General features: G+C 38.9%; 1 protein-coding gene across 3 annotated transcripts; it reads left to right on the top strand.

Annotated features, from left to right (window-relative positions):
- Vamp4 (vesicle associated membrane protein 4) lies at nucleotides 1–22,557 on the top strand. Of its 3 annotated transcripts, XR_005873856.1 has the most exons (9): nucleotides 1–157; nucleotides 3,487–3,603; nucleotides 9,238–9,284; nucleotides 11,104–11,154; nucleotides 11,867–11,967; nucleotides 13,107–13,186; nucleotides 16,583–16,634; nucleotides 18,323–18,471; nucleotides 20,621–22,557. XR_005873856.1 is itself a non-coding variant. In XM_005071351.4 (8 exons), exons 2-8 carry the CDS (start codon nucleotides 3,538–3,540, stop codon nucleotides 18,349–18,351), a joined length of 426 nt encoding a protein of 141 aa, XP_005071408.1. In that variant the 5' UTR covers nucleotides 1–157; nucleotides 3,487–3,537; the 3' UTR covers nucleotides 18,352–19,049. The 3 variants fall into 3 exon arrangements, 2 of the variants coding, with proteins under 2 accessions (XP_005071408.1, XP_021083563.1); XM_005071351.4 differs by lacking the exon at nucleotides 20,621–22,557 and having other exon boundaries at nucleotides 18,323–19,049; XM_021227904.2 differs by lacking the exons at nucleotides 16,583–16,634; nucleotides 18,323–18,471.
- Nucleotides 22,558–25,682: the final 3,125 nt, after the last annotated feature.

Raw genomic sequence — 25,682 nt, 5'->3', positions numbered from 1 at the left:
TCGATGCGCGGGGGCGCTGCAGCATCACGGAGCGGTGCCGGCTCTGCGCCCTCGGTCTTCCCCCTCCCGCCCTCCTTCCTCAGCTTCCCGTTCCCTCCCCCCGCCCGCCCTGCGCAGCCAGCAGGGATTGCTGCCCGGAGCTCCTCCGGAGCCTCAGGTATCCCGCCCGGCGCGCCTAGGGAGGAAGGAAGCCAGGCGACGCCCCTGCCCGGCGCCCCCAACGTCCGCTGGGGCTGGGAGCTGGCCTGCGCGAGGGCCGGGTCGCGAGTGGGGAAGCCTGGGGCCCGGGGTGCCGTGAGGAAGGGGCGCGAGGACGGGGGTGCGGCTGGGGCGGCCGAGGAGCTTTGGGACCGAGTTGCCGTCCCCGGAAAGAGCTGTTTCGAGGGGGCGCCTGCATCGGGAGTGGGGGGCCTGAGTTCCGAGCAGATGTCGGGGTGCTGGGCCTGGTACGGAGGCGGGAAAGAGAACCGTGGAACCAGCCCGGAGGCTGCCTGGGCTCTTTCCGCAGGGGTCCAGGACAGAACGCAACCCCGCTGCGTTCAGAATGACCCGAGGGTGGAGGTGAACCCTTACACGGAACAGGTTTTGCGAGTCAGATTTCCAGTCTTGAGTCCATTGAAATCAAACGATTTGCGTGGAACTGCCACCAACCAAAGACTGCAGATGAGATGAGAAATGAGGAAGAACCAGACAGGGAATGGAGGCTGAGAAAAGGGAAGCCTGTGCCAGCCAGATTTGAGCATGTTGTGAAATGAAACACACGGGGGGTTTTGTAAAGTAAAAAAGCCAACATAGAATAAACAACAGGTTAGAAGTTTGTTACGTGTAAAACAACAAGAGAACGTACTACAAAAGATACGTATGTCAGATTTAAGCTAGTGAGGAAGTACACGTCAGAGTCCTGCGCTGTTGACACCAGTGAACCCTGACATGGACAGACATCAAGGATGGCTTTTCTACGTAGATGCTTTAACTGACACTATTTTTGGCAGAGGAACTGTAGGCAGAATATAGTCAATTCTAATTTCCGAGCACAGTTTATTTCTGCTACTTTTTCTGCCCTACAAATATTAGTTGCTGGTAGTTTGTCAAGAGTAGCTCATTTATCTGTCTGCTGTTTTGCTAGTGACCTGAGTTTGCTTCCTTCTTCAAATTGATAACTTGGATTTAAGAACTTGAATAAGGGGTTTACACTTTATTAAGGCTTAATGTTATATCTTATAGAAAGGTTATGTAGTTCGTTTGATCACTTCTTTCCCTGTTGGCTAAGATCTGGATTTAATCTGTTCTTATCAGTGAGTTGTTTCTTTGTGCTGTCAAGGTTTAACATAGGAAGTCCAGATACAATTAAAAGTTCATTTTCTTCAATTCTTGCTTTGTCAATTTTTTCAGTGCACTCTGTAATACTCCTGCATGAAATTTGTTCTGAAATTAAGATGTAAGGAATAAATTGGGTTAGATATATCTAACAGAAATAAGGCGGAGTAAAGAACCGTGGGCTGTCACTCAGGCAAGGGTAGTAATTTAATGTTACAAGTGGTTTGAAAACAAATGACAGGAAGCTGACTTTACTGATAGTACTTTGATTTGGGTTTCTCTTAGTGCTTACCATTGATCAATTAAACTAATATCTAAATAATTTAAAGATCTTCAAGGGTTCTTTTGGTAGAAGATGGTAGGTTGTTATAATAAAGTATATCTTTCTAGAACAGAGTTGTGTAACATGATGACAACTAAGTAAATAAATGCTAAAGTGATAATGTATAGTCACCGATCAGTTTGAGTGGAGTGATATAACACTGTTGTTTGTCTTACTACATTTTCTCAACCCTTGCTTGAAAGAAGTATCAAGAATAAAAAAAGAAAATGCATGTAAAACACTGAATTCTAAAAATGTTTCTGTGTTACTGCATATCCATGTGTGTGTTCAGCACATGCTAAACAACTTGGGCTTTTATGAATTTTTAGTCAGCCATCATCTGCTTCACAATACTGAAAAGTTGTATGTGCCTAACTAGTTCTCTAGAAATTTTTGATTATGTTGCATACTCAAACATTTCCTGGAAAAATCACAGTGCATGTTCTGCAGCAAAGAAAACCAGCTTTGTTTAATTGCCTTGTTTTTATATATGAAAAATTCCATTTTCTCTCAGAAAATGTTTGTGAATCCAGGATGTGAGGGAGTTTTCCCTCAGAAACAAACCATTTTGCAGGACATTCTTCAGCAGAGGCCAGCTGAAAGTTCTCTTAGTTTGTTTCTACCACTATCTACAAGGAGATAACCACATATGTCCCCCACTTCAGGTCTGAGCCCCAAGTTGTTAGACCTGTGCTTCTAATTGGCTGTAAATTGAGATGGCCGCAGTCTCTTTGTTGATCTCAATTAATTTGCTAGAGTGGCCCACAGAATTCAGAGAGACACTTTACTTAAGTTTGCCAGCTTATTATGAAGCCTATTAGGAAAGGTGCAGATGAATTATCAGATGGTGTAGATGGGAAGGTATAGGAGAAGGAGCCCAGAACTTTCCTGGCCCCTCCAGGTGTGTACCTTCTAGAAAAGTCCATGTGTTTATGACTCACGTCTATCTGGGGTCCTGACCTCTTGGGTTTTTATGGAAACTTCATTTATGGAAATACTAAATTATAACAGCAGTTGTTGGGGATTACTTCTACCTTCTCTGGTTGGGGTGGTGTGGACTGAATGAGCCCAACCTTGTAATCCTGACTTGGTTTTCTCAGTGAATAGCCTCCATTCTGACACTATTTATAGACTGTCAGACATCTGTCAATCTCATTAGCACAAAAATGCGCATTTATCACTCGTGTATGGGGCTTTTAGGATCTATATGTCAGGAAACAAGAGGAAGACTAGAGAGAATACATACATATACACAAATGTAAATATATATGTATATATGTACTTTGTGAGTTAATAAATATGCACATGTATATCAATATAGAATTGTTATTACCTCAATGTCACACTAATACTTACAAATTAGCCACTCTCATGGAGCACCAGTGGACCATAACTTATGAATGTTTTTGCATGTGTTATCTATCATGTGACCACCTAACTTCTTGCAGAATCCTGGAAATCACTACTTTACAGATGAGGAACCAAATCAATGCTTAAGCAACTGATTCAAAGTGCAGCGACTAGAAGTATGCCACTGTTTTCTGACTCCCAAGTTAAAAGTCAAAGCTTGCTCAGTATTTAGGGACTGTTTCCATTTTCTCCCTTTTTGACATTTTACCCATTTTCACTACATGTTTCCTTAGGAGAATAACATTGGTTTTTATTATGGTTTTAGCTATTTCTTGCAAGCTAAGACTTAGCATATAGACTGTAGTCAGCGGAATGGAGCAAGTCAGGGTAGATAGTTAAAGTGAAGAGACTCTGTCATACAGGGCCTTGTATAGTCTTCGGCACTTTTGCTTCTACCTCAAAGTTTCTCACATGATGAAATGTGTTTTCTCCTTAAGGTGGCAAATTCTTACTCAGTGGGAAATAGAAAGTGCTTGTGAGCAGAAAGCATGCCTCCCAAGTTCAAGAGACACCTAAATGATGATGATGTCACTGGGTCTGTGAAAAGTGAGAGGGTAAGTTTAGAAGCTTAAGCTTTAAAGAAATCCAATGTAAATTGCATCGCTTGTAAATGATAGAAGGACATCTGGAATGTGTGGAACAGAAAAGGGCTGACCCTTTTCCTGTTCACCTTAACGGGTCTTGGCTGATGCCTCATTACAAAAGAAAGGTTAACAAAGGAAAAGTGGAACAGATTTATCTGATAGTGGTTTTATTTTACATGACATTAGAGCCTTTAGATTGAGGACCCAAAAAGGAGGGTGAATTGGCTTGTTTTTATGTTGACATTTAATGAAACACGGGCAACTTTGTAGAATTGTGATTTGGATGGAAGGGTGTGATATAACAGTAGAGAAAAAAGGGGAGGAAGAGAAAACTGTTTCCCTACTTCTTGGCCTCTGTGTTCTTTCTGCTGGATATGGGGCAGAAACCTTTTGGAATGGTGGTCTTAAGACTTATCATCAAACCAGGTAAGTCAGAGAATGTCTTTAGGATCAGTTCCTAGGTAGAAAGATAGAAGATCAGTGTAGTAATTTTAGGTTTATGGCCATTTAAACATTTAAATTAGATGCATATAGTTGAGTGGATGCTGGCAGCTACTACCGTAGTCAGTTTTAGGGCGTATCTATACCCTGAAGGAAGCCCTGTGTTCTTCATCAGTCATCCACACCCCCTTCATTTCCTCAGTCACAGACAGCTAAATCTCTAAAGTCTGACTTGTTCTGAACATTTTATGTAAATGAAATCATATGATATATATCTTGTGAACGGCTCATAATGTTCTCAGAATTGTCAGTTTTGTAGTTCTAGTACTTCATAATCCTTTTTCTCTAAATATTTTTCCATTTTTTATTTTACGTATGTGGGTGTTTTGCTTACATGTATGTCTTTGTACCATGTGTGCAGTGCCTGAGAAGGCCAAAAGAGGGCTTTAGACCTTCTGACCCTGCAGTTACAGATGATTATGAACCATCATGTGGGTACTAGGAATCAAGTGTGGCTCCTTTGGAAGGTCAGAAAGTGTTCTTAACTCCTTCCCCATCCGACCAGCCCCTTTCTGTTCCTTTCTTTCTTTCTTTCTTTTTAATTTTTATTTTTAAATTTAAATTTAAATTAGAAACAAGATTGCCCCTCTCCCTTTCCCTCCCCTCCTCCCGTGCCCTCCCCCCAGTCCCCCCATTATCCCCTCATTTCCCCAGGGAGGGTACCTCCATGGGGGTGTCCATAGTCTGTCATTTCATCCAGGGCAAGGCCTAGACCCTCCCCTGGGAGTCCAGGATGAAAGTGCCTCTCTCATTGTTGGATGGGCACCCAAAATTCATTTGTATACCCGGGATAAATACTGATCTGCTACCCTAGGCCCAATAGATTACCTAGGCCTCCTTACTGACACCCACATTCAGGGGGTCTTGATCAGTCCCATGCTGGATTCCCAGCCATCTGTCTGGGATTCAAGAGCTAACCCTTGTCGGGTCAGCTGTTTCTGAGGGTTAAACCAGCCCAGTCTTAACCCCTTTGCTCATCAGTCCTCCCTCTCTGTCACTGGATTCCTTGAGTTTAGCTCAATGTTTAGCTGTGGGAGTCTGTCTCTGCTTCCATCAGCCATTGAATGAAGGTTCTGTTTCCCAGACCCTGGTCATGGGATTGAAGGCTGGCACTCCCCAGATCTATGTCTAAAATCCATATATGAGAGAATACATGCCATGTTTCTCTTTTTGTGACTGCGTTACCTCACTCAGGATGGTTTCTTCTAGTGCCATCCATTTGCCTGCAAATTTCAGGATTCCATTGTTTTTTTTTTTTTCTGCTGAATAGTACTCCATTGTGTAAATGTACCACATTTTCTCTCCACTCTTCGGTTGAGGGGCATCTAGGCTGCTTCCAGGCTCTGGCTATTACAAATAATGCTGCTATGAACATAGTGGAACAGATGTCCTTGTTTTGTGAATGTGAATCTTTTGGATATATGCCTAAGAGTGGAGTTGCTAGGTCTTGTGGTAGGTTTATTCCCATTTTTCTGAGGAATCTCCATACTGATTTCCAAAGTGGCTGTACGAGTTGGCACTCCCACCAGCAGTGGAGGAGTGTTCCCCTTTCACCACAACCTTTCCAGCATAAATTGTCATTTTTGATTTTAGCCATTCTGACAGGAGTAAGATGGTATCTCAGAGTTCTTTTGATTTGCATTTCCTCAATGGCTACGGATGTTGAGCACTTTCTCAAGTGCCTCTCAGCCATTTTAGACTCCTCTATTGAGAATTCTCTTTAGTTCTGCAGCCCACTTTTTAATTGGATCCTTTGGTGTTCTGGGGACTTGCTTATTGAGTTCTTTGTAAATTTTGGAGATCAACCCTCTGTCAGATGTGTGATTACTGAATACTTTTCCTCATTCTGTCGGCTGCCTTTTTGTCTTGCTGACTGTGTCCTTTGCCTTACAGAAGCTTCTCAGTTTCAGGAGGTCCCATTTATTAATTGTTGACTTCACTGTCTGTGCTGCTGGTGTTATATTCAGGAAGCTGTCTCCTGTACCAATTTGTTCAAGGGTACCATCCACTTTCTCTTCTAAGAGGTTCAGTGTGGCTGGATTTATGTTGAGTTCTTTGATCCATTTGGACTTAAGTTTTGTGCATGGCAATAGACATGGATGGATCGATCCGCATTCTTCTACATGCCAGCATCCAGTTATGCCAGCACCATTTGTTAAAGATGCTTTCTTTTTTCCACTGTATATTTCTTTTATTTCCCCTTTTATTGCTGAGTAATATTCTGTCATTGGGTGTGTCATATTTAGTTATCTATCCATTAGCTGATGGACTTTTTGGGATGCCTGCTATATCACACCCCTTAGTTCAGCTGTTCTGAATACTGCTGAATGAATACTAACATATACATTGTTTGAATGTACATTTTCATTCTTATATTTTAGGTTATGAAGCTACCTTTTAATGGCTGAACCCCGTTTCCATTTTGGAGGGTATCTATCTAGCAGCAGAGTTACTAGGTTTTATAGTAACTACATCCAACCTTTTGGGGTGGTCTCAGACTTGTTTTCCAAAGAGGGTGTACAGCTTTAAATTTCTAGCAGTGGTGTATAAGCACACCCTTATCCCACTCACACTCTGCCTTCTGGGTGAGCATGGTATCTTACTGTATCCTGCTATAAATCTTTATATTGTTTCCCTAACACACATATCTGATCAGCAAGTATTGCTGTGTGTGTTTTTCAGTGGACAACTGAGATGAACTCTCTATGTCTACTTATCTTTAAAGCAAGGTATACCTCACTGGGCTTCTAATTTGATATAATCATTGTTTTGTATATTTCAAACCATGCTATCAGTATATGAACATTGAGCATTGTTAAGTCTTTCTTGTTGTTAAGTCTTCTTGGTAGATGGGTGCTTTTTATGATTGTCACACAAAAAGTTTTATTTGGTTATTTATTGTGGTGCTTTAAGGTTTGTCTTTAAACTACTAATATTCTTAAGTTTACCAGTATGTCTTTTCTCCACACCCCACTTTTTCTATATTTGGTGGTGTTTTTTTTTTAGGTGAATCTCTTGAAAACAAATAAATACTCCCTGGAGTTTGTGAACCTCCAGTCATACATGATTTTGTTTTTAGTAGGGTCACTCACTTGTTATGATAAGTAATACTGTTGGAATTTTTCTGTGCTCTCCATTTTCCTGTGGGCAGTGAGTGCTCTGTCTCTAATATTTGTCTGGGTCTTTGTTATCATTTGAACTTATACTTAAATTTCATCTCTTCAGAATGATTTTCTATGACAGCCTAAGTCTCATGAAGTCACCATGTCACTTTCTGCCCCATCATTGTTTGAATATTCTACATGACATTTTTCTTAGGATCACTTTTTTCTTTGAGAGCTGAGACCATGTCACAGCTCATGTTTGGTGTTTACTTTAATACCTAGCACATATGAAATACTCAGTATTAACAAGTATTTGTTAATGAACAGTATTTCGTTTTTACTCTGTAGTATATGTTATATATTAGTTATTTTACACGAATAAATGACTGTCATACATACATGCCTTTCTTTTATTTCCCCTCACACTTTTGCCAGATTGATCATTTTTCCTCATCTCTTACCTTGCCCTGGGACCCTGAGGCACTCTGGTGAATTTATTCCCTTCTTCTTCCCTCTGTTTTTAAATATTAATTAAATATTTTAGGAATGATATTTAAATCTCTGTTGTCAACACACCAAAAATTATTCACCTTCACTAGTTTACTTTTTTCTTCCCTTTCCTGCTTTCACTCCTCACCAAGATGAGCACATTAATATACTTTTACTTCCTCACTTCATGCTCCCACGCTCAGTCTCTCTTAGAGACTCTTTTTATGTTATGCTTCTTATTAACTTACTGTTCACACTGATATTATCATCCTCTGTGTGTGTGTCTGTGTCTGTGTGTGTTTATGGATCTTTCCCTCAGTTACTCTACACCTGGTTTTTGAGACATGGTCTCTCACTGACCCTGGTACTTGCTGACTGGGTAGGCTCCTCCTGTTTCATACCCCAGTGTTGGGTCCAGTGCATAATGCCACACCTGGCTTTTTCACATGGATGCTGAGAACCCACCTCAGGTCCTGTGCTTATGAAGTAACTCACCTACCGAGCCATCTCCCCAGCCCCCATCATATTCAAATTTGGCTGTACATTTGATTAGATTCTTTGATCATGTCTATCTGTATCCTAAGACTTTGTTCTAATTTGATTCTCTTTTTGGCTGGTCTAATTCCTCAAGCAGTGTCCTCAGAAAAATTCATCGGTGATCCGTTTCCCCTTTCTGTAGAAATGAATTACCGCAGAGTTAAAGCACCACAGCTCTGCTGTTTCCTATTTTCTTAGGGAGAAATTGCTTTTTGCTCTTCCAGGCTGCTAGAAGCTACCTGCCTTTCCTGGTTCATTCCCTTCCTCTGCCTTCACCTCCCTCTTTTCTTTTGAAAAACTGTTGTCCTTAGTTGGGACTCAACTGAATAATCAGTAAGGACCTTCATACTCCTTACTGACATTGCCAACCAAGTCTCTTTCACCTCAGAAGTTGACAAGAGTATGGGTTTGATTACTGGGACATGGACATCTTTGGGACACCATTACTCTGCCTACAAAATATGATATATTATTTGTGTCTAAAGGTCTGGATTTTACATGACTTTAACCTTTTAGGACCTCATGTTCTCCTTTTAGGGAGAATGTAGCACCGTCTTCATTTCAAGGAAGACTTTGTGTTTGGAAATGTGAAACTGTAGTTAGGTTTGTTGGAAATTAGCATGTGTATTGGGCTATTTCTGGACTAGGTGTCTAGGAGAGCCTTTGCTCAGCTCTAATGTCACCCCCCTTACTCCTTCTGGGGTAGCCATTGAACTCCCCAGTTGAGGGCTGCCAGTAGAGAGCATGGAGGGAAGGGAGTGACTGCCACGCCAGTGACAGGACTCTGGAACAGGACTCTGAAACTGAATGCATTTTCCCTGGAAGGTCAGCAGACAGTCCCAGATATTCTAGCTGCCCAGGAGGAAGCTTGTTTAAAAATATCAGCAGCCTAGAACTTGTTTCTTTTCTCTTCCCTGACATTTTGTAATTCCTCTGCATCAGAAAACTCAAGTCTTTTTCATTTTCTTGACAGAGAAATCTTTTGGAAGATGATTCAGATGAAGAAGAGGACTTTTTTCTGTAAGTTAATATTTTTTCAATTGTAATTAGCATACAAGAAAGTGCACATAGTTAAAATGTTCATTGTGGGTTTTGACGTATACTAAAATAAATCTCTATAATATCATCTAAATAAAGAAGGAACTCAACTCTGTCCCTATAACTTTCTTTGAACTTATTTGTAAGCTGTTGCTCTCCCTGGCTATAGGTTTCCACAGATCTGCTTTCTGTCACTGTGCTTTCTATTTCTTAGAGTTTTATATAAGCGAAGCCATATGGCATGGCCCCCATCTTTTTTATTTTTATACTGACTTCATTTGCTTAACCTGCTTATTTTGAAATTCATCTGAGAATCAGTAGGTTGTTTGTTTTTCTGAGTGGTTTTCCATTGTGTGAATATACTGCAATCCATTTATCCATTCCCGCGTGTGTGGATATTTAGTGGTTTCTCATTTTTTACTGAAACAGAACTGTTGTGAATGCTTGTGTGCAGATGTTTGTGAGAACACGTGCCTTCATTTCTCTTGGGTAATCCCTAGGTGTAAAGGCTGATGCCCACTGATGTCTCTCTTCTCAAGTGGCCATCCATGCCTAAAGCTTTTGTTGAACTGAAATCTAGTTTTTATCTTCCCTAGGTCCCATCCTTCCAACAGGGTCTCACTCTGTATCCCAGGCTAGCCTCAGACTCCACCATCGCCTTGCCTTTGTTTCCTAAATGCTGGGATTGGAGATGTGTGCCACTGTGTATCTGTTCGTCTGTCTGTCACTCTTTCTTATTCTTTCCCTACCTTTCTGTCTCCCTCTCCTTCATTTTATCCCATATTTCTTATGTCATAAGTACTATACTGAAGAAATAATGTCACTATATAGTAGATTGTATGTTGCCTTTTGGGGTTTTTTGTTTGTTTGTTTGGTTTTGTTGTTGTTTTGGGGTTTTTTGGTTTTGTCTGTGTAACCCTGGCTATCCTAGAACTCACTTCTTTACAGGCTGGCCTCAAATTCACATAGATCCACCTGCCTCTGCCTCTGAGTGCTAGTATTAAAGGCGTGAGCCACAACACCCAGCTTTTGGAATGTTTTAATCCTAATGATTTTTAGGTAACTATCTCATCTGTGGCATGCTTATTTAATCACTGCTTTTTCATGCTTGTCTCTGAACTCATTCATAGTTATCTGGTCCAGAATATGAAACAGAGTACTTTGACTTGTCATTTGGGATAAATGCTGGTCCAGAACTGCAGTACTTAGTTGGAACTCTGAAGACTGAGAGGGAAAAGCTTATAGAAGCTAAGGCAGGCTGATATTGTCACACTTACAAATGATACTGTTTTAATCAACGGTTTAATTTTTTTCCTCTAAGCGTGTTTTCTTATAAATGTGTTTTCCCCTTTGTTTAGAAAGTTCCATGTCTAAAAATTAAGGTATTTAAAAATATACTTCAAATTTTTAATGTTTTGAATAAATTCAATGTAAGTTGTGGTTTTTAGTTCTAGAATTGACCACAAAGGTATTCATAGTCAGTGACAGTTGAGTTGATATGACATTTCAGAGTTTAATGTGTATAGAGGATAGTATCACTAAAGGTTAGGATTATGTACTCTACTTTCTCAGGAAGTTTTATCACTCAGAAGAATTAGATTATGGCCAACAGTATATACTGTGAAGTAGATACATGATTATGTAGCATCCATTTCTGTCAGCTCCTATACAATGCAGCTCCATATGATTAATGATGATCCATATTTAGAATCCAGCTTGATTGCACAGAGAGGCATGTTTCTTGTTTTGATATTTATCTGATATTGTCATTGCTGACATATACTGGGTATTTTATTTTCAGACGGGGACCATCTGGACCAAGATTTGGGCCTAGAAATGATAAAATTAAGCAGTAAGTTCCTAGATACTCATTCATTTAATTGATTGTCATAGTTCTCTGTGGACCAGGGCTATCAGACTACAGCCTGTGAGCCAGATCTGGCTGTTGGTTTTTTAATAAACAAACTCGTTGGGTTTTTATTTTTTATTAGAATGCAGGCTACATTTGTTTCCATATTATCTGTAGCTGGTTTTGAGCAACAATAGCAATGTTGAGTAGTGTGACACAGAGATCATATAGTCAGATGTTTCATTGTCAAGGCTTATATATAAAGTAATTTGGGATAGGTTCTTATCTGTGGTTAGAGTATCACTGGAATACTAGACACTCAAGCATTTCTGTGTTTTTAACTTTGGAGGTAACTCCTAAGTGACAGTAGGTAGTTGAGGACCATTTGACTAATTCTTAAGTTTGTTTCAGTTTTCACTGAATAGCTGAAGTTTGATTAGAAAAGGCACTGAGCATTCTGTCCCTGCTTGATTTGCTTATGAGATACATTCAATATAGAATCAAGACTAAAAATATGCTTTCAGTTAAATATTACTTTAGTGTATAGCCTTTATCCTTAACTACCCAAGTACTCAGGCCAACAAATGGAAAAACATTGCCTAATTTTATAGTTGAATGGCAAACCACAGTTCTCTGAGAATTTGTTATCTAGTAAAAGTTCTAAAAGTGTGGATATTTCTAAAAGAAGAATAAATTTTATCTCTTTTCAAACTAGTGTTCAGAATCAGGTGGATGAAGTTATTGATGTAATGCAAGAAAATATTACAAAGGTAATTGAAAGAGGAGAGAGACTAGATGAACTGCAGGACAAATCAGGTACAACCACTTCCCATTTTGTGTATTTCTTGATATTATGAATATGTGTGTAGCTAATACATACCTTCCATTTGTCTCACTGATGTTTAGGAATCGTGGGCTAGGAAGTTAACATTCAATTCTTAAGAATGGCTTAGTTTCTGGCCATTCATTTGAATGGTCTTACTGTTATGTTCATACTCTTTGTGTTTTTTATGATATCAAGATGTTAAAATCTAATATTAGGTACTCCTTTCAAACTTACCTAATATTTTTAATGTCTTCTCTGGTAGTTGTATGAATCTGTCTTCACTGACAGGTGTTAGTCTCTGTGTCTATAATGATTCCTAGCACATACCTGAACCTCAAATATTGTTTGAATGATGACTTAGGCTTTCCCTGGAAACTTAGCAACTTTTGTTTACAGACTGTTAGCCTTTGAGCCTGTAATGGTTTTTGGCACATATTAGCCATTCATGCTTTATGAATGGTGAGTGGCTGCATGCCAGATTCATTCTTGGTAGACTTGCCTGACCAGAAACTTGCTTGATTGCTTATTCTATCTTTTTTTTTCTAAAAATTGAATTTTCTCTGTGTGCAATTTTTCTTAGAGTTGTGCCAAAGTATTTTTGTTTCTAGTGCTGGGATCTAATGTGTACTAATAGGCATCAGCCCATGAGCAACAACCCCCCGCCGCTGCTATTGTAAAAACTTATTACAGTAATTTGTGTGCGTGTGCACGTGGTGGAACACACAATGATGAACATGGGGAGACTGGGGTCTTGGCTCTCTCCTTCCATGCTGTGGGTCCCTGTGTATCAAACTCAGGTCATCAACCTGAGTGTCTGTCTTGCATTCCCCTACTATTCTTACGTTTAAACCCTATTTTCTTACCAGAATTAAGAAGTTTGTGTATGTAAGCATTGAGGCTATAGGAAGGGTTCTTGAAATCTTGAGTGGGGGATGGGGGTGGGATTAGTTGAACAAAGTGACCTTCCATTGTGTTTTGCTTTTTTTTTTTCAATGTAGACTAACAGAATTGTGGGGGGGGGGATTTTAAGAAGGAGAAATTGATGTTTTTTTTTTTAATATTTGTGTGATTAGATAAAAGAATCCTGTTGTGTCATTTAATCCTTTTCTCTACCCTTTGTGTGACATAGAAAGCTTATCGGATAATGCAACCGCTTTCAGCAACAGATCCAAACAACTCCGAAGGCAAATGTGGTGGCGTGGGTGCAAAGTAAGTAAACGAGACGGTGGAGGGGAGAGGAAGGTGTGAGGACAAGGGACGGACAGTCTGTGAGCTCTGTGAGGACAAACGCTGTGATTGCCTTGCTTATTGAGAAATTTCCTCAACCTGGAACAAGAAGAGTTACTAAAGGAACCAAGCAGTGTCAGAAAGGATGCCTCGTGTTTCTCTCCATGATAGGACTCCTCGAGACTAGAGAGAAGTATGATTTTTCCCCTAGGGGAAAAAACAGAATCAGTTTGTATGACAGAAACTTTAACAAAAAGATTAGGGAAAAAGTCTCATTTATTCCTTCATTATTTCAGTGAAATAAAAAAAATTTAATAAGGACAAATGGAATTACTGTACACTATATCCTGAAGAAATAAATTTCCCTCTTAAATCAAGTATAGCAAATATCATGTGATGAGAGCAAATCTTTCTTTTTTTCTTCAAGTCTAGGTATGTTTTGCCAAGATCCTTAAACATAGGTGGCTCATTGGAGTTTTTTGTTTTTGGGGTTTTGTTTTTTGTTTGTTTAGTTTTGGTTTTTGGTTTTTGAGACAGGGTCTCTCTGTATAATATTCCTGGATGTTCTGGAACTGCTTTGTAGACCAAGCTGGCCTCAAACTCACTGGGATCACCTGCCTCTGCCTCCCAGGTGCTGGGATTAATGGCATGTGCCACCACCGCCTGGCGGGCTCATTGTTTTTAAACCCTCACTTTAGGGTTCAGTGATAATCTTTTAAACCTGAATTTGCCATATTTTCTTCAGAGAACAAACTTTGTACTTTCTATCATTTCTTCTTTGCCTCCTCTTCCTCTAATGTTTTTAAAGAGTTAAAAATACCCAGTACTGTGGTTTTCAACAGACTCAGACCCAGATAACCCTGCAGACCACTATAGCATCGAGCACACAATGAGCCGCATTGTCTATGGCCTAATGAAGACGAGTTAAGGTAGCAAGTACTTTCCACTTCGTTTTCTAAGGCTTATATTTCTTCTCTCTCATCATACACTACTAGTGCCACATTGTGCTCCTGTTTATCTGGGACGGTCCCATGCCTCCCACTTTCTGGATTGACTTTCATGGTAGTGATGTAGGAAGGCTGTTATGGAGAAGATGGAAATTAAAGACATCAGAGTTTGCCAGTGGCTGAAAAGGTTGTAGGGTGCTAATAGGTTACAATTGATTATGAGGGATCTTGGGGCCTGGGATGGGTATGATGGCTTTAGATACTTCTTGCCCCAAATTGGAAACCAAGGAAGAAAACTCTATTCAGTATGGTGTTTTTAATTTTTTGTTGGTATTTCCATATAAATTTTGTTAAGCCTAGTTAACTTTATATTAATAGGACAAATTAATAGGTGTTTTGGGAAAGGTAGGAATGCTACTATTAAATTCCATATAGTTTAAAAAATATTCTCAGGTTAAATAAAGGATTAAAGTTCTTTTAGTATGATATAAGCCCAGGTTCAAGATTATGTTTAAATTTTTAAGTTATCATAATTACAGACATAGGCTTTTATATCACATTGCAAAGCTCTTTATATATATCTTGGGTCACTTTGTTGGTGTCATAGCTGTAATGTCATTCTATTTTTAAAATATTTCATGCTATTTCTATTTATGATTGTCATTAGAATGAAACATCTCTTTTATAATATTGAAAATACTGATTTTTTAACTTTTGATAACCTTATTATAAAAATTTTGGAAGTAAAAAGTCACACATTGAAATTACCCAGTATATCTCAGTGACGTCCATATAGTTACCCAGTATCTCTCAGTGACTGTCCATGTAATTACACAGTTAGAACAGCCCTTCTGAAGCTGTGGAGCCTCACACTGGACTTCACACTTTATCTAATATTTTTATTTGTCTACTACCAATATTGATCTTTTGAGTACCCCCTCCCTTAAAAATAGATTGATAGCCTTGAACTCACAGAGATCCGCTTGCCTCTGCCTCCTAAATGTTGAGATTAAAGTCATAAGGGGGTTTTGTTTGGTTCGTTTTGGTTTTGGTTTTGGTTTTTTGAGACAGGGTTTCTCTGTATTGTTTTGTAGGATGTCCTGGAACTCTCTCTGTAGACCAGGCTGGCCTCTAACTCACAGAGATCCGCCTGCCCCTGCCTCCCAGTGCTGAGATTAAAGGCATGTGCCACCAATACCTGGTTAAAGTCATAAGTTTTTAATTATATAAAAATGTTTGATGAAAGCAAGGTTTTTGATTCATCACAGAAATGAAATTAGTTTCTATAATGTATGCATTTAAGAAAAAATGATTGTGACAATTTTATATAGAAAGATAACATGAACTTAAAATGTCAAGCAGCTGACTGAGAAATGATTTTTTTAAAAGATTTGTTGATTATGTGTAGTGTTCTATCTGCATATATGCCTGCAGGTCAGAAGAAGACACCAGATCTCCTTACAGATGATTGAGAGCCACCATGTGGTTACTAGGAATTGAACTCAGGGCCACTGGAAGAGTAGCCAGTGCTCTTAACCTCTGATCCATCTCCCCAGCCCCCCTGAAAAATGATCTTAAAGCTTTTCTTTCTATTTTAAAACTGACACAATACTCTTAGGTTACTTAAGTGTTGTTATTCATAAAGAATCTAAAGTATAGATGGAGATTAAAACATCATGAAGGGGTAAAATTACTGTGAAGAAAATATGGTAAGAAAACTATTCTTATGTACTTGGAGAAAACTGCTGTGAAGCCTGCTGCCATGTAGATATCTGTCCCCTATCCATGTTTTGCTTTTCATGTTGTTGCTTATCTACAGTGAGCTGTGGTTAGAGAAACCTAAGTTTATCTTGGCTCTTGGAAGAGAAAAACCAAATTCATTTTACCTTATTATACATGTGTTCCATTTTATTGTTGGTTATTAGTTTACTCTGTTTACTTTATCAATGTATTATATAGATATGCCTTTAGGGGAAAACCACACATAGAGGATTTGGTATGATCCATGGTTTAAGGCATTCATGGAGCAAGGCCACATAACTCCCCACATAAGACAGGACCATTGTATGTAAAATACGTGGCCTGTGTTTTTATCCAGTCCTGATCATAATTGCTAAAAGTACAGTTTTTGTGTGTCATGTTAGGAGTAGGCGCAGCTCTGAGAAGGCTTCGATTGTGGCTGCTACTGTGCAGTACAGCTTTAGATGGTAACATCCACCAAAGCAAAGCCGTGCATTTGGGGGCACTTTGATTATTTACACAAGAATGCAAAACAGCCGTCAAGTTCTTTCGGGAAGCATCAAATTGGAAATGGCCCAGAGTATGCCTGTTTATTGATGAGGTACTATAGCACAGTAAATAGTTGGTAGACCAGAGAGTCTTGTTTTTATTAACAAGTCAAATCTTCCATTTGTCTTTTTGTGTATTATAGATAAAAGCCATCATGGCTTTGGCTGCAGCTATCCTTTTGCTAATGATTATCAGTAAGTATTTATTGGATCATTGTTCGTTGGGATATTTTGTTTTGTAAGGCATAGGGTTTGATATGGTCTTGATTTTTTTTTTTCAGAGACATAGTCTCACTATGTAGCCTAGGCTGTCCCAAATGCCACTGTGTAGCCCAGACTGGCCTCTGGCTAGGGTTTTAATTTTAAAATCATTTAAATTCCTTTTCATTTAAGTTGACCTGGTGTATGTAATGTGAGCATTGGATAATGACATATGCCTTAAATAAGGAGGGAACCTTTACCTAGAATCTCTCAGTCTGTGAAAACTGCTTTAAATGTCTAAAGTTCTATGTGAATTTGCATGTATAAAATTTCTGTGGGGAGTCTATATTCTCAAAGGGTACTCCCTCTCCTGCTCCTCAGCCACACCCCAGTCACAGCACAGGACCCAGCTATCTGTTTAAGGCTAAAGCTGGTATCTGTTATATTTAGGACCAAAATACAATTTTCTGTTTACTGCTGTGTTCAGGATACAAACCCAGTTTATTTCTCCAGATGATTTTTTTTTTCAAAGTCAGGTCATTTTTTAAGTACCTTTCTTCGAGATTCCTTTACTTATATTTACAGAGTTTTTTGAAGAACTAGAAATTTGAAAAATTTTTAAGGATATTTTTTAAACTTAAAAAGTGTTACAAAAATCTATAATCCAATCTCATTACCTGGGTTGTTGTTTGAATTTGTTTACTAGTTGAAGTGTATTTGTAACCCCCCATATTAATCATGTTACTTCCATGGTCATTCAGAACGAGAAGAATTTTGACTCCCTTGACCCAATCATAGGTCTCCAGCCGGGCCTTCTTAGTTCAGCTTTCATTGAATAATCAAGTGTTCTTTTCATAGACTGCTTGGTCCACATTTTTGCTGACTTCACGGATAATCTAAAAATGCTGTCCCTTTTACTAAAGCTGTGATAACCCTTCCCAGAAAATATGTATGTGGGCTTATTCCAGGATGAGCTACAATGCTGCTAACCTTGACTTCGTTATAATCTTTAATTAATGGTATCTGTTAAACAATATGTCTTTCAACGAGACACACATAAAACAAGATTATGTGTTGATTTATTGACTTAAGTGTAGTAGCCAGACATTCATGGGAACTTAAGTCTATATTTTCCCTAGGATTAGTGGCTCAGGAGTTATCAATATTCATGATAACTTTGTAGAATATAGTTATCTCAGATAATAAGAACCTACCATAAATGGTGGGCACCATGCCAATAAAAAGGGCTATAAAATTCAACTTGGCTCTCACTATATTACTATAGCTGCTGTCAGTGTAACATTGTATATGCTTTTAGTCTTTTCCTATTGGTATGTTAGCATGACTTTCAAAAACGAAGATCATATCAGATATTTTCCAATAAATATTTTATTCATTATTTTCCAACATCATTAAATATTGTAATAATATTTTAGAAGCTACAGGCTACTGTTTTGCCATGGTTTATTTGCTCAAGAGGCCAGTGTTAGACACGGTTTTATGATGTTTCTGTATTTCCTCTTATTTCATAGCTGTTATTTCAGATCAGGGTTTGGCCTGAGTTTCTCCTCTCTAACGATGGCCGTCACTTAGGGATTGTGCTTCTGACCTAGCTGTGATCCGGTTATGATTTTGATGCATTCTTTTCTTTTTCTTTTTTGTTTTACTTTTTTCTCTTACAGTTCTTATAGTTGTGAAAAACCGTACTTGATTTGGTGACAGAGATCCTCATTAAACAAGATCTGGGACAATAATAATTAAAGATTGCTGCATAATTTAAATGAAACCTATGTATATAACTTTCAAATTTTCTTTATCAAGAGACTAAAAGGCAAGTACCACTTCAAATTGGAGCATTGAGAATATCCAATTATCTTCTTCCCAACTAGCAAAAATGTGTTTTGAATAATTTTAAGGCAAAGATAACTCTATTTTGCTTTATTCCAAGGATCTAATTTGAAACTAGATACTTGCCAGTTTGTTATATGTATATATAGTTAAACACTGGTGACAATATTCATACTTGTATTTTAGTGTCATTAAAAACATTTATTATTACATTAACATAAGGGTCAAGCTGATGGTCAGGAAGCCTGTGTAGATTCCTGACTCTTTTGCTGAAAGAGATTCATAACCATCCCATCAGTATTTGCAAAAATGTCATTTTTTCATATTGCAGTTGCTTTGCAGGCAATTTCTACATTTATGGATTAACAAAAGCTAAGTGTTGTGAATGTTTCTGCCTTCAGCTCTACCTGAAAACATTCCAGTAAACCTATTCTGACTGTATAAGGGAATACATGGTAATTTTTTTGGTATTTGCATTTTGAAAATGGGAAACTTAAACAATGTGAAATGCATAATATGGTACCATAAAACTGGAGATAATAAAAATATTGGAGAATGTCATTGGAGTGTTTGAAAATGAGCAATATATAGCGCCCAGTCTTGGTCCAGTCTATTGTCAGTTAGGCTACAATAAAAAGGGACTAATTCTGAAATAAGTGCAATCTGCAGGTAACTTTTTCCTTGGTCTAATTTATTAATAGTTTTCCCTTTTTAATTTTAACAAACCCTGTGCTGGAAGAGCTGAAATTAGCATAGTCTCCTGCTTTGACTGTCTCGTTTCTCTGACACTCTCGGTGTGTTCTTTTGGGGACATAGATGTTGCACAGTCAAGTGTCCAAACAGCAAGTGTCAGTGAGTAGCAAACTGTCAGTAACAGATGCTCAGGGTCATAACAAGGTGTGTTCATTGTAAAGAGTGCCAGCCCCTTCATGTTGTTTAAACAAGTCAACCTGAAAATGCTTCCTGATGTGTAGAGGAAAGGGCATGATAATCAAATTGGAGACTGCAGGAACTTCTTCACATGGACATCTTAACCTAGAAATAAAGTTCGCAGGGATTGTCAATATGTGAGGGGGGACAGTGGTCCTGTATGACAGATACTACTTCTGTGATCATTTTAATTAAGAATGTATAAAAGAATTTGGATTTTTCTTTGTTTAATTCTGTAGTAGTTAATACTAGCAGAAAAGAATGTTTAGAATGGAAAGAAATTTGAAAGATGGAAGTCAGATGAAGTGATGCCCTAGACACTTGCAGGGTCTATATATAACTTCTGACTTTATAGTACTTGCATATTATGGAAAGTTGACTCTGGCCTCTTCATTCTGTTAGTCAGTTCATATGCACAGCATCTAAACTGATGGTAAATCCTTTTGAAAATGATGGGTCGAGTAGTGTTCTCAGTCCCAGAAGCAGGTAGTTGAGGGGTGGGATGTTTTACTTGCATCAGCCAAACTGGTCCCAGTGTCTTGTGTTTAGAGTATAACTAGACTCCTACTCATTAGCTTTCCATTGATTAGTATAGAAGTCTAGTTTCACTCACTATCAGTGCTTTTTGCCACTTTTAAGGAAACAGTTATTTTAAAAATTAGAATTATTAAATTATTTTTTAAACATAAAGTATAAAAATTTTAGATTACATAACTGCTTCTATATATAGTTGTTTGTATTTAAATTTATTGCTACTGAAGAAACCCTGTTGGCATGTGACTGAGAATTTTGTAGCAGTGATGACTTCACTCCGTTTATTTATTATTTTATCTTTTTTGATTTATATTATCCTGAAACCTTAAAATGACTGGCATGTTTATGACATTATGTGAAATATTGGAAATATGGGCTGGGCGTTCCTAGAATAAGAAGCTGAGGAGAGCCAAGGGTAATGGCTCACACCCATAAGTTCTACTCTTTGAACACTAAAACAGGAGGGTTGCCTTGATTTTGAGCCATCCTGGGCTTCATGGTATGTTCTGGACCAGCCTGGGTGATGGAGTAAGATGCTATCTCAAAAAACCAAACCAAACCAAAACAACAAAAAACCAAACAAGCAAAAAACCAGAAGGGAAATAGTTGTTCAAATTGATGCCAGGCCTGCCTTCATTCCCTCCTTAATCATTCTTTTTCTCATCCAGCTCAGATCATCCTGCACTTGAAAAAATGAAGTTTTACCACCATCAAAACTATCATTATTTAACAACAATGAAGATCAACAGACAAATCCAAGTAGCTTTGCTAATGTTAGTTGATGCCCAGTGAAATCAGGTCACTACTCCTGTGCCTGAAGTGCGCCCGCCCTTGTGATTTGTCCATAACAGAAGCCTCTTCCCTTGCAGCAGTTTGTGATGAACGGGTCCTTCCTCCTGGTCACAACTCAGTGGCACCTGTGGCCTTTGGTTCCTTTGTCCTAACAAAACCCATTGGAAATTGTCCCAAAATGTTATAAATTGGGAAATTTACAGATTCAAAGAAGGCCCAGTATTGATGACAGAACATTGTTTAAAATGGAGAAAGAGTAATACATGTCAGGTACAGGGGATCCTATGACTGTCACTACAATTCATTCCAGGACTCTCTGTTAGAAAGTACTGTTGGCCTTTTAATAGCAGAATCGACGTGTTCTGGGTAGCATGCGGGTACCTTGTAGATACACACATACACAGGGTGAGGATCAGACATGGAAAGAGCTTGATATCTCACCTTGCCACTTCCACATGTTCTGTGTCCTTGTCAGCACAGTAGCCCAGACAGACTTGTATTCACGTCTTGTATATGCTTTATGATTAGAGAATCTGCAAGAAGTCTTCTCAGTGTTGAACATAAATGTCATTAGTCGTATTGAGTCAGAGTGTTACTAAGTTAAGAACTATACTATCAATCAAATTTTTTGTTTTCACATAAAAATGTTATTAGAGTCAGTTTCACTTTTCTGTGAATGGCACTAAGAACACAAGTCAATCTAAACACGTTTTGGGAAGGCAGTTGCAATAGAACAATGTAAAGACAATGGGTTAGAAGGAGCAACAAAGGGCCATCTTAGTCCATACATGCCACCCTCCCTTAGACTGATGGAATCTGAGCCTGTTTTATGTGTCTTATTTTTGGGACTATGTGACCCAAGCTGGCCTCAAACTCACAGAGAGCCACCGGCCTCTGCCTCTTAAGTGCTGGGATTAAAGGTATGTGCCACCATGCCCCGCAGGCTTTTTCTTTTTGATCAAAGAAAGAATTCTTGGGCTCAAGTGATCTTTCCAACTTAGCCTCAAAAGTAGCTGAAACTACACGGCACCACCATATGCAGATAGGTCTTCTCTTTAATCTGGTGTTAGTCTTACTCGGATACTTACTTTCATGTCAAGTAGAATAAGGAATGGGTGCACACTTATTCTGGCTCTTGTTTTATTTTACAAAGTAAGTACAGATGAAAAGAAAACATTGCTAATCCAGTTGGGATAAGTGTAAGCTTGTGAAGCAAGGACCATGTCCTGTTGTTTCTCTCAGCATTGCATACCCTGGCAGATGCTGGACAAAGGGAGGAGGGCAGACTAGGGTGGGGCTGTGCTCCAGAAGTCACACCGTTCTGGTGAGAGCTGATTTCCAGTGTGTACTGACAGGTGACATGAGTGTTGTAGGTGATTACCTAGAGATAAACATGTTTTTGTTATAATTGAGTATAGAAAAATTCTGGTTTTACGGTGTTGAATTAGCTTCTTTTCACTGGAAAAGATTTTGAAATAAAATCATATTAAAGCTGTAAATTGCATATGTCTGAGGATTTAGTAAAATATTAGTGATAAGAAAATTCAAGCATTGTTGTTATGTCTTAGTTATATGTCATTATTTTACATCCCAAAATCCCTGATTTAAATTTTGGCAAGTGCCTTTGGCATTTAAGGGGTATGATGGGAAATGAGCAAATTAGATGCCATGCTCCTTTTCCTGGCTTCTCAATTCCTCATGACCATTTATGTTTTACAGTGCTACAAAGTTCAGTCCTTTGTTTTCGTATGAAATGTATTTGTAGCTTCTCCATAGTAAACAGCAAAATAAACCATTTTGTAGAAAATGAAAAGTAAGTATTTTGGCTTGTTCAGTGTGTATAGCCTATTGACTTAACTTTAAAAGCAGAACACCTGTACAAGCACCTTAGTTTCATTGGTCCCTTTTTCTACTAAAATACATGGAGTAAAAGTAAAACCTATCGAGAAAGAATTTCTCAATGTACAACACCAAGTGTCAACAGCAGGGAAGTTATTGGGGCAATTATGCTTACTCTCACTGGTGTCCATTTCAAAGAGAGGAAAGAGGATGAAATCCACTTAATAATTCAGTCCCAATCAGAACTGGGCATGGTGTTATATGTCTACGATCCCAGCACTCAGGAAGTGGAAACGTGATCAGGGAGTAGTTCAAGGCCAGAGACAATGCATAGTTTGAGGTCAGCTTGGGCTACAAAAGCCTATCTTTATAAAATAAAATAAAATAAATAGTCCTAATCAGAACACCTGGCAGCTGTTTCTCAGCAGTGTGGCTCTGTCTTTTATAAGAAGCCTGAGTAGTGATCATGTCTCCAGCCTCCCTCTAGACCCTAAATGTCGTCTCTGTGGTACTCGGGGTTATGAAGTACTGTGGACAGGGATGGAGACAGCAAACACCTTAAGTATATTCTAAGAATGACGCTTACTGAGTATAATCTAATATTTCACCTTATGAGAGAACCAGTCCAGCAGGCCAGACCTTCCCTGAGTCCAACAGGCACACTTAGACACAGCATGCCCTTTAGATGCTAAGCACTGCTGTGAAGCAGTCACTCTACTTCTGTGCTATAGGTACACAAAGATATGTGGTGCACTTGGGTTGTGTGAGAGGCCACATTTCATCAGAGCATGTGTGTAAAGAGATGCACATGCAGCCTATGAGAAAAACTAAACTCAGGAAGGAGAATACTCCATTGATCCTTGCAACATAAAAACTTGCTGTTTTCTCCATTTAAAAACTGGGGCCGGAGAGTTTGTACATTGAGTAAGAGTGCTTGCCCTGCAAGCATGAAGACCTGAATTCAAATCCCCAGTACCAAAGGGGTCGGGGGAACAGGCATGGCTGCATGTATCTGTAATTCCTGCATTGGGGAGCAGAGAGGCACATGGGTTCCAAGAGCTCACTATCCAACCACTCTAGGCAAAAGGGTCATCTTCCAATTTATTGACTCTGTCTGAAAATAGTAAGGTAGAGAACCAGAGAGAGACACCTGAGGTCTTGCTTAGTATACAGATGCAACCGTATACTGACATGCTGGTACCACACAAATACATAACCCCCATCATCTTTTTAGCCCACTTGCCCTGTCACCTTCTACCCATATCTTTGATCTGTGTTGAGGTTTTTTTCATTCTCTTAAACTACTTCTGTTAAGTTTTGCAGACATACCTCACCCAATTTTACTCTCAGGAAGGTCACCAGTGACCTCTGTGTTGACAAATCCAGAGGCTCTCATTCTGCCTTTATGTTTGCATATCAGCATGTGTTAGTTGGTGACTCCACTTCTGAAGGTCCTTGTTACTTTGCTGGTTGACACTCATCTCCCCAATCCTTGACATTGTAATATTCCTGGATTCAACTCTTGGTCCTCTCTGAACACATTTCCTTAGTAATCTTACCTAATATTATCATGAAACATCTTTGTTCTGACATATACCAAATTCATGTCTCCCTCTATTGATTGGACTCATGGAATATTCCATTTGACATGTTTTATCATTTCAGATTCACATGACCAAAGTAAAATTCTAATGCCAAGTATAGTGGCACATGCCTGTAATGTCCATGAAATCTTCTCTGTGTGCCCCGTCAATTCTCTGCACACCTCTATTCCTCCATAATTGTTTATGCTTGTTACCCTCATTCCAAATGTAACCTTCATAAAGGATTTTTGTCTCTTGTTCACTAGTATCTCACAAACCACTTGCTGTTACAGCAGTAATTGCTGTTGAAAGGTTCCATTATCTTGAAGATAAAAAGGAAAGTCATAATTTTGAAAATGATGTACTAACTACAGGAGCTAAATTGATTTTTAGAGTATGTCAGCAATAGGATGAAAAACATGGCCTCTATAATTCAGAAAGTCATAGATAAAAGAGGTAAAAATGGAATTAATACATGATGAAAGCAACTTAGGTCAGCTACAAGGGAAATGAATTAAAATAACTTGTTAGCAGTGGTTCTCAACCTGTGGGTCGCAACCCCTTTGGGAATATTCAATGACCCTTTCGCAGGTTGCCTAAGACCATCAGAAAACCCAGGCATTTGCATTACAATTCATAACAGTATCAAAATTACAGTTATGCAGTAGCAACACAATTAATTTTATGGATGTGGTCACTGCAACATAAGGATCTGTATTAAAGGGTCTCAGCATTAGGAAGGTTGAGAACCACTGTGCTAGAGGATGCTGGAAAGGTGACTCAGTAAGCACCTAGTCTGTAAGCATAAGGGTCTGAGTTCAGATTTCCAGAATCCACGTAAAGAGCCAAAGAAAGTGAGTACTTATGACCCAGCACTATGGTGAGCAGTTACAGGTGGGTCTGCACAGCTCAGTGGTCAGGCAACCTAACCAAAATAAACGTTATCTGGAGACGATCACGTGGAGAGCAATAAAGCAAAACACCCAGTGTGCACATGCACAACACATACTGAGTACATGCACACCACACAACACATATACTAATAGTCATATGCTAGAAAGCAAAAGCAAATGCAACATGCATATTATTTCCTACAAAGAAGAAGGGATAGGATTGCTTAAGAAAGTTGTGTAAGAGAGAGGTTCTAGTCAAGCAGTGGTGGGACATGCCTTTAGTCTCAACACTCAGGAGGCAGAGGCAGGTGGTTCAAAGCCAACCTGGACTATAGAGTGAGTTACAGGGCAGCCAGAGACACACAGAGAAACCCTGTCTCAAAAAATCAAAGAGAAATAGAGGGAGAAGTTCTAGAGGCTGGAAGGGGAGATAATTGGATCTTTAAAGTTACTGAGAATTATGTAGTGTTCTAAAACTAGAAGTGAGCATCATGTTTTCCTTTGATTAAAGCTTCAATTTTGAGAAAATCATCCCAAATAAAAAAGATTTTTGTCAACTACTTGTAGGCTTGGGACTGTACAGCTCAGTGGTAGAGCACTTGCTGGCCATGCGTGAGACCTTA

This window comes from Mesocricetus auratus, unplaced genomic scaffold (assembly GCF_017639785.1).
Source record: "Mesocricetus auratus isolate SY011 unplaced genomic scaffold, BCM_Maur_2.0 Super-Scaffold_100676, whole genome shotgun sequence".
Classification (NCBI taxonomy): domain Eukaryota; kingdom Metazoa; phylum Chordata; class Mammalia; order Rodentia; family Cricetidae; genus Mesocricetus; species Mesocricetus auratus.
The sequence above is the reverse complement of the archived record's forward strand: the minus strand, read 5'-3'. Positions and strand labels throughout refer to the sequence as shown.

What these genes read in the sequence shown, in the direction of transcription:
- Vamp4 (XM_005071351.4), top strand. Translation starts at nt 3,538, where the DNA reads ATGCCTCCCAAGTTCAAGAGACACCTAAATGATGATGATGTCACTGGG. An exon ending in TGTGGTGGCGTGGGTGCAAA is followed by an intron (nt 13,187 to 16,582) that starts GTAAGTAAACGA and finishes TGTGTATTATAG; the next exon opens with ATAAAAGCCATCATGGCTTT. An exon ending in CCTTTTGCTAATGATTATCA is followed by an intron (nt 16,635 to 18,322) that starts GTAAGTATTTAT and finishes TTTCTCTTACAG; the next exon opens with TTCTTATAGTTGTGAAAAAC.